Source organism: Benincasa hispida, chromosome 10 (assembly GCF_009727055.1).
Source record: "Benincasa hispida cultivar B227 chromosome 10, ASM972705v1, whole genome shotgun sequence".
NCBI lineage: Eukaryota > Viridiplantae > Streptophyta > Magnoliopsida > Cucurbitales > Cucurbitaceae > Benincasa > Benincasa hispida.
The window spans coordinates 9,984,934-9,997,604 of record NC_052358.1 but is presented as its reverse complement, the minus strand read 5'-3'; the positions used below and the strand labels follow the sequence as shown (position 1 = coordinate 9,997,604).

At 39.1% G+C, this 12,671-nt stretch overlaps 1 protein-coding gene across 1 annotated transcript; it reads right to left on the bottom strand.

Moving 5' to 3' along the window:
- Positions 1-649: 649 nt before the first annotated feature.
- LOC120088258 (COP9 signalosome complex subunit 2) lies at positions 650-12,174 on the bottom strand. Its single transcript, XM_039045412.1, has 12 exons — positions 12,017-12,174; positions 11,507-11,599; positions 11,332-11,410; positions 4,739-4,979; positions 4,582-4,656; positions 4,330-4,464; positions 2,921-3,108; positions 2,221-2,289; positions 2,064-2,154; positions 1,826-1,960; positions 1,288-1,400; positions 650-1,200 (listed from the first exon to the last, which is right to left on the bottom strand). Exons 1-12 carry the CDS (start codon positions 12,024-12,026, stop codon positions 1,110-1,112), a joined length of 1,320 nt encoding a protein of 439 aa, XP_038901340.1. The 5' UTR covers positions 12,027-12,174; the 3' UTR covers positions 650-1,109.
- Between the last annotated feature and the right edge of the window lie 497 nt (positions 12,175-12,671).

The following is a 12,671-nucleotide window of genomic DNA, read 5'->3' as shown; positions in this document are numbered from 1 at the left end:
TTTGAACTTAGGTTATGCTTACACCAAAGAATAAATGATATGTATCTAAAAAGCGGACTCCAATATATTTCATTTGTTATTTTTTATATTGTATTCCATACTTTGTAACATGGAGCTCATTGTCCAATTTGTAATTAAAAAAACACAAACTAATTGATGAACAAAAAGTTATCAATATATTTATGTTTCAAAATTACATTATTCTTATCATTAATGTATCATTATAGTATAAAAAGTATGAATCTTTCACATTTACTGTTACAATTAAGGATCAAACAGTAACCAACAATAGGAAATATGGTAGATTCATAATTCTAAATAAACATGATAAAAAATAATCTAATTACATTTACAATTCTAGCCTATTATGTATGGTCTAGGAATGAAATTCCATTACAATTACTTAAATGTGACCTTAAAATCAACCACACATCCATAGCCTCCGTCATTCCCTGTATAATAAATGCAATAATAATAAACGAAGATTTGAAGCTATTTGATTTGGTCAAATTGAACCGCCCAACACATGTGGCCACAATTCTGCACTAGCAGGAATGGTTGACAAAGTAAACACCTCAGTAAGAAAATGACAAAACCTTCTTTCGGTTCCCCCCCCCCCCCCCCCCCCCTCAAGCATGTGCGCAATGGATTGCAAGAGAATCACCGAGGCATTGCTTTATTTGTCTTTTTTTTTTCCAAGTCTTGCAAGAATTTGAGGCTCCTAGTTATGGTCCAAAGCGCACACCTATTGTTCAAGAAGCCCTCAAATACCATCTCAAATCAAGTTGTTTATCCCTCAAGAACATTTCTAATTCTATTACACTTCCACCGTCCTTATTATCATTACATCTAGGCGTGGGCAATTCTTGAATTTCGAGAGAACGTAGATCTAATTTTCTATACATGAGTTTACCTGGAAGATGTTCGATGATAATGTGTGGCTCTTTCTAGGTGATAGCGCTTCCAAAGAACAGTGGCGTTACAGTGTCATTCGCATTGTGCTTTAAACAGACAAGGCGTAAAATTTAACACAAAAAAATAGACTCGGGAGGTTCCTCAACACTCCTTGTAGATGTAAATGTAACAACAATTAGGTCATCCAATAAGACTCAATACACTCGGTTGCTGACAGTTTGGAAGAGGGATTTCAACTGGGTATTCCATTTATCTATGGCAGTATACTTCTTCATTCCCTTTGACCTGCAGGGGTTACCATTTACGCTTTATATTCCTCAAGTTGCTGTATAAGTTGGCAAAATGAGATTGAAATATCCAAAAAGAACATACCTGTCACCACGTTCCAAAAGCCGATTGACTTGATCAATGTGACCATCAATGCGATTATCCAGGATTAGTGAAACCAATAATTGCTCAACATCTTTCTCCGGCACATTGAGTTCCTGATAAGTACCAAAATTTTCCAATCACATTCTGCATTTCTTAATTCCTTTTTCTAATATTTTTCTATAAGAATAAAAAAAATGGATACATCTGAATTATTCGTAATAAAATATTAACAACAATTGGAAAGGTGTTCACTTTTCAGTTCATCCTATGGGATCTAGGCAATGGTAACAACCCCATTCAATGATTTCTTAAAAGGGACAAGTTAGAGGAAAAACAAAACTCGTAATCTGCTTCTTCTTCTCTTCTCCTTTTTTTTTTAAAAAAAAGAACTTTTTTCTAAACCCCACACACGAGACACTCTGCAAGTTGTGCAAGGGTTGATAAGTTTCAACCCCACACTGGATATATCAAGAAATTGTGCAAGTTGGCTTCAGAAAGGAATAGGAAAGACACACACACAAGCAACTAAAGCTGTCACCTTTGATATAAATGGAATCCTGATTCTTGTGTAAGGCTTGATAAGTTTGAGTAACACTTGGGTTCTGACATTCTTCAACAGATCTTCAATGTAATTTCGAATGAATGGATCATCCATTATTGTCCTTCTATTGCTCTGTAAAAAGAACAAATAAATCAAAAACCAGGATTTCGAAACTGGAGGGAGGAGGGGGTAGAGAGCTGAAAAATGCATACATATACTTCTCTCTCACAGTTACCTTGAGAATCTTCTCAAACTCCAGTATCTCATTCCTTTGGTATGCTGCAATAAGATTAGTCATTGCCAAAATCTCGGGGTCATTTTTATACCTGCAATCTAGATATCAGGGGGAGAACAAAGGAAACTTGAAGCAGAACTCAATAGTTGAAACTTACGGTTTTGCCTCTTGACCATCGAATGGATTGACTTCAGATTCCATCAGCATATTAGCCAAAACTAGATATCTGTTTTGTTTTGATTTTTGTTTTTTTTTTTTTTTTTTTTTTTTTTTTTTTTTTTTTTTTGGGGGGGGGGGGGGGAGCTGAAATTGATTACTTGAATGAAATGGATGCCAGAGACAGAGCATGACACTAAAAGAGAACAAGAAAAAACCTTCCACAATACTATGCGTTAGTTTGTTTAAATGCAACAGAAACTTAACCACCTGAGCACGAGGACTAGAAGATCCCGTAAACTTCTAATGATAACCATAGGCGGTGGAACTCTGACACTAAAAGTAGCCCCTTGCCAAATATTGTTAATGGGGAGTTCAAATTTTTGGTAGCTGCAAGTTGCTGTATCTATGTAGTTTTCATCTCATTAACAAAAAACTTGGTTTCTTTCCGGAAAAAGTTCATCGCAAGCTGTAAATTGTATTGACTGTGCGTTTGTATTAGTCATGAGTTTGTTAGATTGCTTAGTTGTTTGAGTTGTACATGAGATGGTTAAAAACCAGTGGTTATTTATGTGCCTAGTTCTCATGTCTTTGATGCCAGTGTTCAATATACAAATTCTACAAAATTCAGTTTTGATATAATTATAGATCCTGGCAGTAACAAAGAGCAAGGACAATAAGAAAATGGAAAGAGAGCATACTTCAAGCACTGGATACGCCTTTGGTTCCCAGCTTCATCATAGTTCTTAAAAGCCTCAAAGAAATCAGTCGCTGCTTCTGGCCATTGACGTTCTGCCATGTGCATCTTTCCTCCACACTCCCGAATTATTCCCATAATTCGTGGATGGGGTATGGCTGACTTGATTGCAAGAGCTTTCTGGTATAATTGCTGCATCATAATAACCAGCAAACGCAAGGGGAAAGTATTCAAGATCAAAATAACAATTATATACTGCCAAAGAAGAGCTTGTTAGGGAGTTCAACTGATCATCAGATAGAGACAGAGAGATACCAAGACAAACCGGGCAAAAGAATATACAGAGCCAACACTACAATTGCTAACCCATAACTCTTAAAGCCTCCATTCAACAAATTATAATTTTGAAAAACATCTCAAGGTTCAAACATCTGTTTTTATCAATGAGCCATATGAACAAACCAGTTTTTATGCTTCTCTTTGGGTGTTCGTTTCCAAAGAAATTTGTAATTGTCCTTTACGCATTTTCCTTTCGGACTGGAGTCTTTTCTTGTATAGCTAATTTTAATTTCTGGGTCGCTCCTCTTGTTCGGCTGTTGCTTTGTAGATTTTTGTCCAACAAAACTAGCCAAGGGATGGATTTGATTGCCAAACTAGCCTGGCGCTTCAAGGGACAGAACACCTACACCAAAAGACACTCACTCTGGAGAACAAGGAACCACCCAGCCAAACAAAGGGTCAGAAAATAGTAGAACTCAGATCCATCTATTAGCATCATCGTGGTGTTCAGGGAAAATATTATAGAGTTTGTTTGAGAGGTCAACCCATTATTGAATCTCTCCATCCAGGAGATGTCTCCTCCTGTGGATGTTCCAGCACTACGTTGGGAGATTATAATACAGACTGACAAAATTCAGACCATGAATCTTAATGGTTTTCCTTCTCCCCACTAGTGTTGTTTGTGCAAGAAAAGAGAAGAAACTGCTGAACCCTTGGGTTCCCCTTCGTTTCCATTTCCCCCTCTTCCCTTGGGCTTGGAACAAGCTGCTTAAAATTCCTTTCTTATGTTTGTGGCTCTAAGAAGATCTTTCAAGGGGTTCCTCTCCTCAGTTTTATATCACACCACATTAAGAAGAAAATTTAAGTTATCTGGATAAAGGCTACTATTAGACCAATTTTGGGGTGGGGTGGGGGAGGAGAGTTTGGCTTCAAACAAATAGGACTTTTAGAGTAGTGGAAAGTGAGGTTAACCGTGTGCGGATGCTCAGTCTATATTTCCTCTTATTGGAAATCTATCAATAATTTTGATGTAATTACACAGAGCTAGCACTAGAAAAAAGGTGCATCTGACATATAATACACAATATCATGCTACTCAGAATGGAATGGACGAGATTGCTACAGGATCATTACCTTGAGCTTTTTGTTATTTTTAGTCTCAGTATACATTTGAATCTCAATTGCATACACTTCCAAAAGTTGACTTCCTTTCTTTTGATCATCAGTACCATCTTCTCTTTGACAGGACTTATGGAGTTCCTTCAAAATCTGAGGTCAAATTGAATTTGATTGATCATATAACATGCAAAAAAAATATAAAACACTCTTCTTCTTTCTTTTCTTTTTTTTTTTTTTAGGAAAAAAAGGAAAGAAAAAGAAAGTCACCTTAATCATTCGACCATATTCACCAATATCAAACCAAATCTTGCAGAGCTTTAAATTGGTTTTGAACCAAAGCCTCTACACCACAGGAGAGCAACAGAACATAAGGCATCGTGATTAGAGAATGCACGAAAGGGTAAAAGCAGAATCATTTTCTTACCTCATTTTTTGCCTCTTCAAGGGCTTTCAAAGTGGTTTGATAAAATTCTTGCAAGAGGCCAAAGCTCTGACTTGCTGATCCAGATACAAAATCCATGATATTGTTTATACATTTTTCACTATAATTACGGGTCACTGCTGATTTTATGTAGGTAAGCATCACTCGATATGAATCCATCATTTCTTTATACCTCCCCAGTCTATAATAAAGCTTGACAGTTTGCTTGAGAGCCTTGAAGCCCCTAGCGAATCCAAAACAGAAAACGGGGAGGGGGAAAAAGTCACAACGCCAGAGGTAGAACTGAGATACAATTCTAGGTAGAATAGAGAGAGAGACAGTAATTTCACAGAAGTATCATCAAATATAAAATATTGAGGCTTTCAAACGAAAATTTCAAAGAGCAACTAATGAGCTCTGGTCGAGTGACGATAAAATCTAAAGGGCCATATTATTTACCATTTTCTTTTTTTTTTTGGATAAGAAAACAATTTCATTGATTAATGAAATCCATGGGTATCCATTGGTACACAAGGACCCCAATCATTGGGTGTACAAAAAGACCCTTTCTAAGGGAGTGCAAAAGGTATTTCCAATTTGCAACAAGGAAAGAAAAATTGTGATTGTGTATAGCCGGTAAATCTTTGCACAAAAAAATTTGTGTATGATAGTATCAATAATGCCCTTTGTTGTCTTAGCCTTGTCTTGGAAAATTCTAGCATTTCTTTCATCCCAAATCTTCCACAAAACAGCACAAATGATGCTTAACCAGTGGCGTTCTTTGTCAGTTTTGAAAGGAGTCCAGCCGATTAGTAGGTGAAACCAACTTTGCAAATCATTTGGAAGGACCACAGACTAGTTGAAAGCAGAAAAGACTTCCATCCATATCCCTCTAAAGAAAGGGCAATCAAAGAAAACATGTGGGGCATCTTCATTGTTCATTTGACAAAGGCAGCACCATGAGGGAGATAGGTGGATCCAAGGGCATCGTTTTTGTAATCTGTCCATAGTGTTTAGACAAGAGTTAGTGATTTCCCATAGGAGGAATTTAACTCTCTTTGGGCAGGGACAGCTCCACAATTTCCTGAAAAGGCCAGTTGAAGGTGAGAGTGGGTTGGATATGAGGGAAGAGTATAAAGACTTTGTATTGAAACTAGTGTGGCTAAGATGAGTAAGAGCAGCCCATTCTGCAATCTCATCTTCTTTAAGGTTTCTTCTAAAGTTTAAGGACCAAGAACAATTTGTAGCATTCCAAGCCTCCTTAATAGAAATATTTTTTGAGGTAGATAGCCGATAGAGCCTAGGAAAGGTCTGTTTTAGGGCAGAACCAGCAAGCCAACAGTCTGTCCAAAACACTGTAGAGGAACCATCACCAATCTCACACTGTAGATTCCCATAAATAAGGTCCATTTGATGCAGGATGTGTTTCCAAAGGCTTCTGGTTGATAAGCTTTTGTGTTCGGCAACCTTGAGATCAAAATGGTGTGATCCATATTTGGCTTTGATTAAGATCCTCCAAAGGGCGTTTTTCTCCAAATGAAAACGCCAAATTCATTTGGCAAGGAGGGCTTTGTTTTGTTGTTTAATATCAGTGATCCCAATTCCCTTCATCCAAAGATTTCTTCAATTTGTCCCATTTTAATAAATGAGATAGTTTGCTATCCCTGTGACCCGACCAAAGAAAGTTTCTAAAACATCTGTCAGTGGCATCAATAATTTTCCCAGGGGCATGGTAGAGGGATAAATAGTAGGCAGGTCGATTAGATAAGGTTGCTTTCAGAAGGGTCAGTCTACCTCCTTTTGAAAGTAAGTTGTGTTGCCAAGAGTGAAGTCTCTTGTCAATTTTGTCAAAAATTGGCTGCCAAAAGGTAATTGTTGTTGGTTTTCCATAAAGGGGCAGACCTAAATATGTGGTATGCCATATCCCAACCTTACAATCATATGTTGGAAATTTTACCCAGGGTGATAATAGGTCACCTTGTCTAAGGCCCCTAGTTGCTTTAAATTTCCCCCAAGGTTTGCCATTTATAATGATGGAGAAATTTTTGGAAGATATGCAGCCTTTGATCCATTGTCTCCATCTTGTGCCAAAACCCTTTGCAATTAACAATTCATCAAGGAAATCCCAATCCACCTTATCGAAAGCTTTCCCAATGTCGAGCTTGATGGCCACCCCTTTAATTTTCTTTGCATGCCAATCTTCGATGATTTTGTTAGCAATTAATGAGACATCCAAAATTTGTCTACATTCCACAAAGGCTGATTGATGGACCGGGATGGTAGATGGAAGGATTTTTTTAGGCGGTTTGATAGAACCCAAGCAATAATATTGTAAAGGCCCGTAGTGAGGCTGATAGGTCGTTAATCTCCCACCTTCTTGGCATCAACTTTCTTGGGGATAAGGCAAATATAAGTTTCGTTCACGTTGGCATTGATGATTCCATTCTCAAAAAAATCCTGGAACACTCTAATTAAATCAGTTTTTAGAGTGTTCCATGATTTTTTTAAAGAATTCTGATATGAAACCATCAGGCCTCGGAGTTTTGTTAGTGCCTAGAGCCTTGATTGCTGTCCAAATCTCAAAATTCTGTAAAGGGGGCCTCAAAAAACTTGCTTGTCATGGCTAATAGGATCCCCTTCCAAAGGATAAGGAATAACTCGATTACCTGGTTTTCTGGTGAAGAGATTTCTGTAAAAAGAGATGAATTCAGCCTCTATATCAGTGTCTTTAAACAAACTTAAGCTCTGATCATTGAGAATTTCTGTAATACAGTTTTTTCTCTTTTTTGCAGCAGCAAATTTGTGATAAAAGGGTGTGTTTTCATCTCCATTGATCAGCCAATTTGTTTTGCACTTTTGCCTCTACTTTAATCCCTCATTTGCGTTTAGGGAGAGGATCTGATTTCTAATCAAATGTCTTCTATCAGCAAGATCACAAGTTATGGGACCATTTTCAGATTCCTGATCAATGGAGGCCAATTCCTTTTGTAGAGAAGCTCTCTGTGTTTCAACGATTCCAAAAGTGGATAAATTCCATGCTTTGATAGCCAACTTCAGACTCTTTAACTTTGGTTAAAGCCATGGCCAGGATGCCCAATTAATGGTGGCTGCTCTACCATGAATCAACAAAAGGGAGGAAGTCTTTGTGGTTTAACCACATTTTCAAATCTGAAAGGTGCAGGACCCCAATTTTGGTTGCCAAGGGCTAAAAGAAGGGGAAAATGGTCTAATGTTGGCCTGTCCAATCTTTTCATGGATGCTTCACTGAATTTTGATATAATAGAAGCAGAACAAAGGAAACGATCAATTCTTGTATGTGTGGGATACATGCTTAAATCAGAACAGGTATATCTCCCATTTGTGAGGTGGATATCAATGAGTTCCCGCTGCTCAATAAAGGAATTGAAGGCCAACATATCTCTATTAGGTCTGCAGCCATTGGAGTTTTCATGTGGCCAACGAATGAGGTTGAAATCTCCCCCAATGATCCTGTTAACCAGAAATTGTAACCATCAGCCAGATTGAAAAGGACAGTGAGGGAGTATGCACCTTTCGTAATTGAAGAGGCACTAAAGGATGGGGCGTTCCACATAATAATAATGCCTCTGGAAGAGCCATTTGCATCCATAGATGTTCATTCGATCCCTCTAGAGCTCCAAAGAGATTTAATAAAAACAAGGTCGATATTGTGGCTTTTGGTTTCTTGGAGAATAACAATTGTTGGGTTGTGCTTGGTGATTAGTCTTTTGATGGTGGCTCTTTTCTTCCATGATCTGAGACCTCTGACATTCCAAGAGAGAATTAACATTAAGATGATTGTGAGCCCTCCCTGTTCAAGGCCTTAGCCTTCTTTTCATAAGAAATGGAGCATTCCAAATTCTTGACTTCACGTAGGCCCCTACTTTGTTTTTCTGTAAGTTTGTTTCTATTCTTTCTTGTAGGTATGGACAGAATACAGAGACCACATTCTTCAAGCCAGGGCAGCAAGGTGTGACATAGGATTCATGGGCTCTGAGTTATAGTAAGGTGGAGGGGAAGAGAGAGTCTGGCCAATGTGAGTCTTTGTGGCTGGGGGATCCCAGGGCACTCTGAAGTGGGCTAGTGAGGTAGCAATCTGGATGAATGTGAGATGATAGTTGTGGAGTATTTGTTGCCAGCAATGAAAGTACACTGGTTATGGTTGATAGTAACATTTTTTGGTTTGATGTGTGGGATTTTGGACGGGGGTGGAAGAACGAGGTTTGGTTGGGAGGAGGATGAGGTGGGAATTGTTGAATGGTTTCCCATAAAAGGAGTAGGTTGTGGTCTGATAGGGTCCAAAGGAGTGGGGCTGTGGCCAAGGGTTGAAATGTGGAGCTCGGGATAGAGTTTGGAGGTGGCGGGGCCAGGGATGGGTTTAGAAGAGGTGATGGTGAAGGGCAGGTGGGCCCCAATTGGTTGGCCAAAAGGGGGTGAGAAGGGATTGTTGCTGAATGGCAATTGGAATTCCTCTGGTAGGTATTATTGACCAAGTTGTTTAAGCATATGGTTTTGTTTGGAAGCAAAGTCAGGTGGCATGGTTGAATTTGGCTGACAGCGAGGGTAGGTTGTGGTCTGATAGGGTCCAAAGGTGTGGGGGCTGAGGCCAAGGGTTGATTTGTGGGGCCCGAGATAGAGTTAGGAGGTGGTGGGGCCAGGGATGGGTTCAGAAGAGGTGATGGTGAAGGACAGGTGGGCCCCAAATGGTTGACCAAAAGGGGATGAGAGGGAATTGTTGCTGAAGGGTAATTGGGTTTCCTCTGGTAGGCATTATTGACCAATGGTTTTTTAAGCAGATGGTTTTGTTTGGAAGCAATGTCAGGTGCCAGGGCTGGATTTTGGCCGACAATGACAGACTGTTTTGATATGTCAACATTACTTTTGAGTCTTTGCTACCTCTGTTAAGTAAATTCTATCCCAACAGAGTACTTTTGCTGTGTAGGATCAACATCAACGGGGGAATTAGAAAATTTAACAATCTTTGCGCCCATTTTTGCCGGTAGTTTGGCCAGAGTGCCATGGATTCCAGCGATAACCCCTATATGGTAATCTGCAATAAAAAGCGGGTCAATCGTAACAGTTATGGCCGATGAGGACGTTGAGGGAAGCAAAATCTTTGCCGAGAGGAAACCATAGTGGTTTCTCTTGACTTTGAGATTGATCTCCATCAAATCCATTCTGTTGAGGGTCTTTTTTGCTACTTCCATCAGTCCTCCACAGGCTTCCCCAATGTACTGGAAAGTTTCTAAGGTTCATTTGTCAAAAGGGAGTCCTTTCACGTTTATCCATCATCCATAAGAGGGGACAACTTGTTCTTCGTGAAAAACATTTTGGCTCCAAGGGAGAAAAGGACTTTGTAAAAACCGATCTTTTGCCAACCATTGTATTTTCCAAGGATTTTTGTTTGTTCCATATCTTCACATCTCAAGATGGCCTTGTTGGGCTGAAATGATGAAAGAGATCCATAGGTTGTGATTTCCGCTTGTACGGCCTTTAATATTTTGAACCAATCATCACGAAAGTTTTTCCTTCTGATAACCACAATATTGTGGGTGAAGATAGGTGTCAAGGTCGGTGAGGATTGGGTTGGTAGAGAAGAGAGAATGGTGGTAGTTGGTTGGTTAGGTTTCTGGCCTCATTAATTTCTTCTCTTTGTTGTTTTTATTCTCTTGCATCTCTTGCTTCTCTTTGTTGTTCACATCAGCCGTATTAAAGAGGGCTTCCTTGTAGGTGGGTTGTTGGCCAAAATTATTGTTGGTGCTAGAGTCAGATCTAAAAGTGGTGAGGTCTGTGAAGAGTTTCCAGCCTTTGCGTTGTTCACCCGACAAAACAATGATGTGATTTCTCCCACCATTGTAGTCTAGTTTCACCAGTTCGATGGAGAAGCCTTTCTTGCTCGAGATTTTTTCTATCCAGATGACTTCATCATCAACTCTGATTTCCTCGAAGAATTTTTGGTTTAATGGGGCAATATGGAGGGTTCTTATGGTCTCTGTGATCCATCGGAGGGACAATAATGGAGAAGGACTTGTCTTTTGTTCTTTGTTATGCAGACTTTTGTGCCTCAAGAAGATGAGTCTATGTCGATCGGGAAAAGTTTCTTTTCAATGGAAATCACGCGGGTAGGTTGTGCCATGTTGATGAGATGGTTGGTTGTTAAGCAGGAGGAGCATGGCAGCAAGCATCTTAAGGTAGGTCATGGGTGGGTTTTGGGGAGGTGGAGGGAGAGAGGACGGAGAGAGCATTTTCGAGACTATCTTGGTCGTGATGTTAATTGTTTAATACGCCATATTATTTACTATGAAGAATCCCATACCACATAGGATCAAGATCAACGATAGAAATTATGTTTTCTTTGATCCAAAGCTTTCTATTTTCAGAGAGCATGTAAACTCGGTCATTGAGAAGATCAACTACAAATTCGTTTCAAAAATAAAGTTAAACTACCCTAACCACCCCATTACTTTAAGAACTTATAGAACACAGCCTGTCACCGCAAATATCCAAAAACCAAAAAAAAAAAAAATTGTGTCCAAGAATCTAGCAAGCAGAAACAAAGCATTCACAACCACACTTACCACTCTGCCTTCTCGGGTTCCATGCGTACTACCTCAGCAAACCCTGCAAGAGCTCCTTCAGGGTCCGTTTCAACCAACCCTATTGATGAACAAGTTGGATCAAATGATGCTATTACAAACAGGAGAGGACAAGAAATAATGCAATTGCAAAGCTTCAAGACAACATTCCAGGTACCTTTAGAGTTGTAGTATTGATTTTCAATATCAACGTCCTGCTCTTCAGGTTCATCGTCCGAGTATTCGAAACCATAGTCCTCCATATCCGCATCTGCCCTTGCAGTTTAAGACATTAATGAATACGTAAACAAACTTAGTTCTTCCCCGGGTAGCGTTCATGAGAGAAGATACGAAAAAGAAACAACAGCAACCAAGTCGAATGACGATAAATCAAATTATAAGGAAATAAAAAAAGAACATGCGTCGCCCCCATCTGAGATGAAAGAAGCCGCCAGGTTTTCATGTGTAAGACAATAATTCAAACCATAAATGATGCAGAAATCTTCAATCAGTTAACTACACTCGCAGAGACTAATCAAATTAGAAAAAGAAAAACTAAATGCCAGGCAATGTAAACGCGTCGATCAGCAGGAAGTCGAACAACTTGCTAAAACCCTAAGCAGTGGAAGAATCCATTAAAGAAACAAAAGAAAGCAATGAAATAACGAAGAGAAGGAAGAAGAGAGACCGGAACCCATGATTGCGAAAGTGGATTGCAAAGTGGAAGGTGGAGGCGATCGGTGGGACGCAGCGGCGATCTACTGAATTCAGCCTCCTAGTGAGAAAACTGACACCACTTGGCCCCCTCTCCTTACAAAACTACCCCTTTCCACGCAAAAAATTAAAACTTCGGCTAATGGCACTTGTCTCCTTCAAAAGACGATAATACCCTCTCAACCAGAGTTCCATTGCTTCTATATCTCGCATGTTATATGTACGTAATTCTACCACTGAACTTACAAAATTAAGTCAAATTCCATATGATATTTTGACATTTTCTAAGTATGTTACCATAGTACCTTGATGTGTCATAGTCTAGTTTGTTGTGAAAAGGTTATACTTCCACCACAAACATACTTTGAACTCATACTAGCATGCCTTGGTATTTATATCTTCTAAGTATTGCTAAATTTTTCAATGTGGGACAAAAATCTTCCACTCCTTTAACTTTTGTTATGGGCCTAAACCCAAAAGTCACTTCCAACATTAAAGAAGGACAACAAGGATCTGTACTATATTATACTTGAATGTAACACCAAACGACCAGTGAAGATGAAAGATAGCTAATAATTTCAACCAATAGGCCTTGGCATATTTGCATATAAAGAATACGAGTTGAAGAT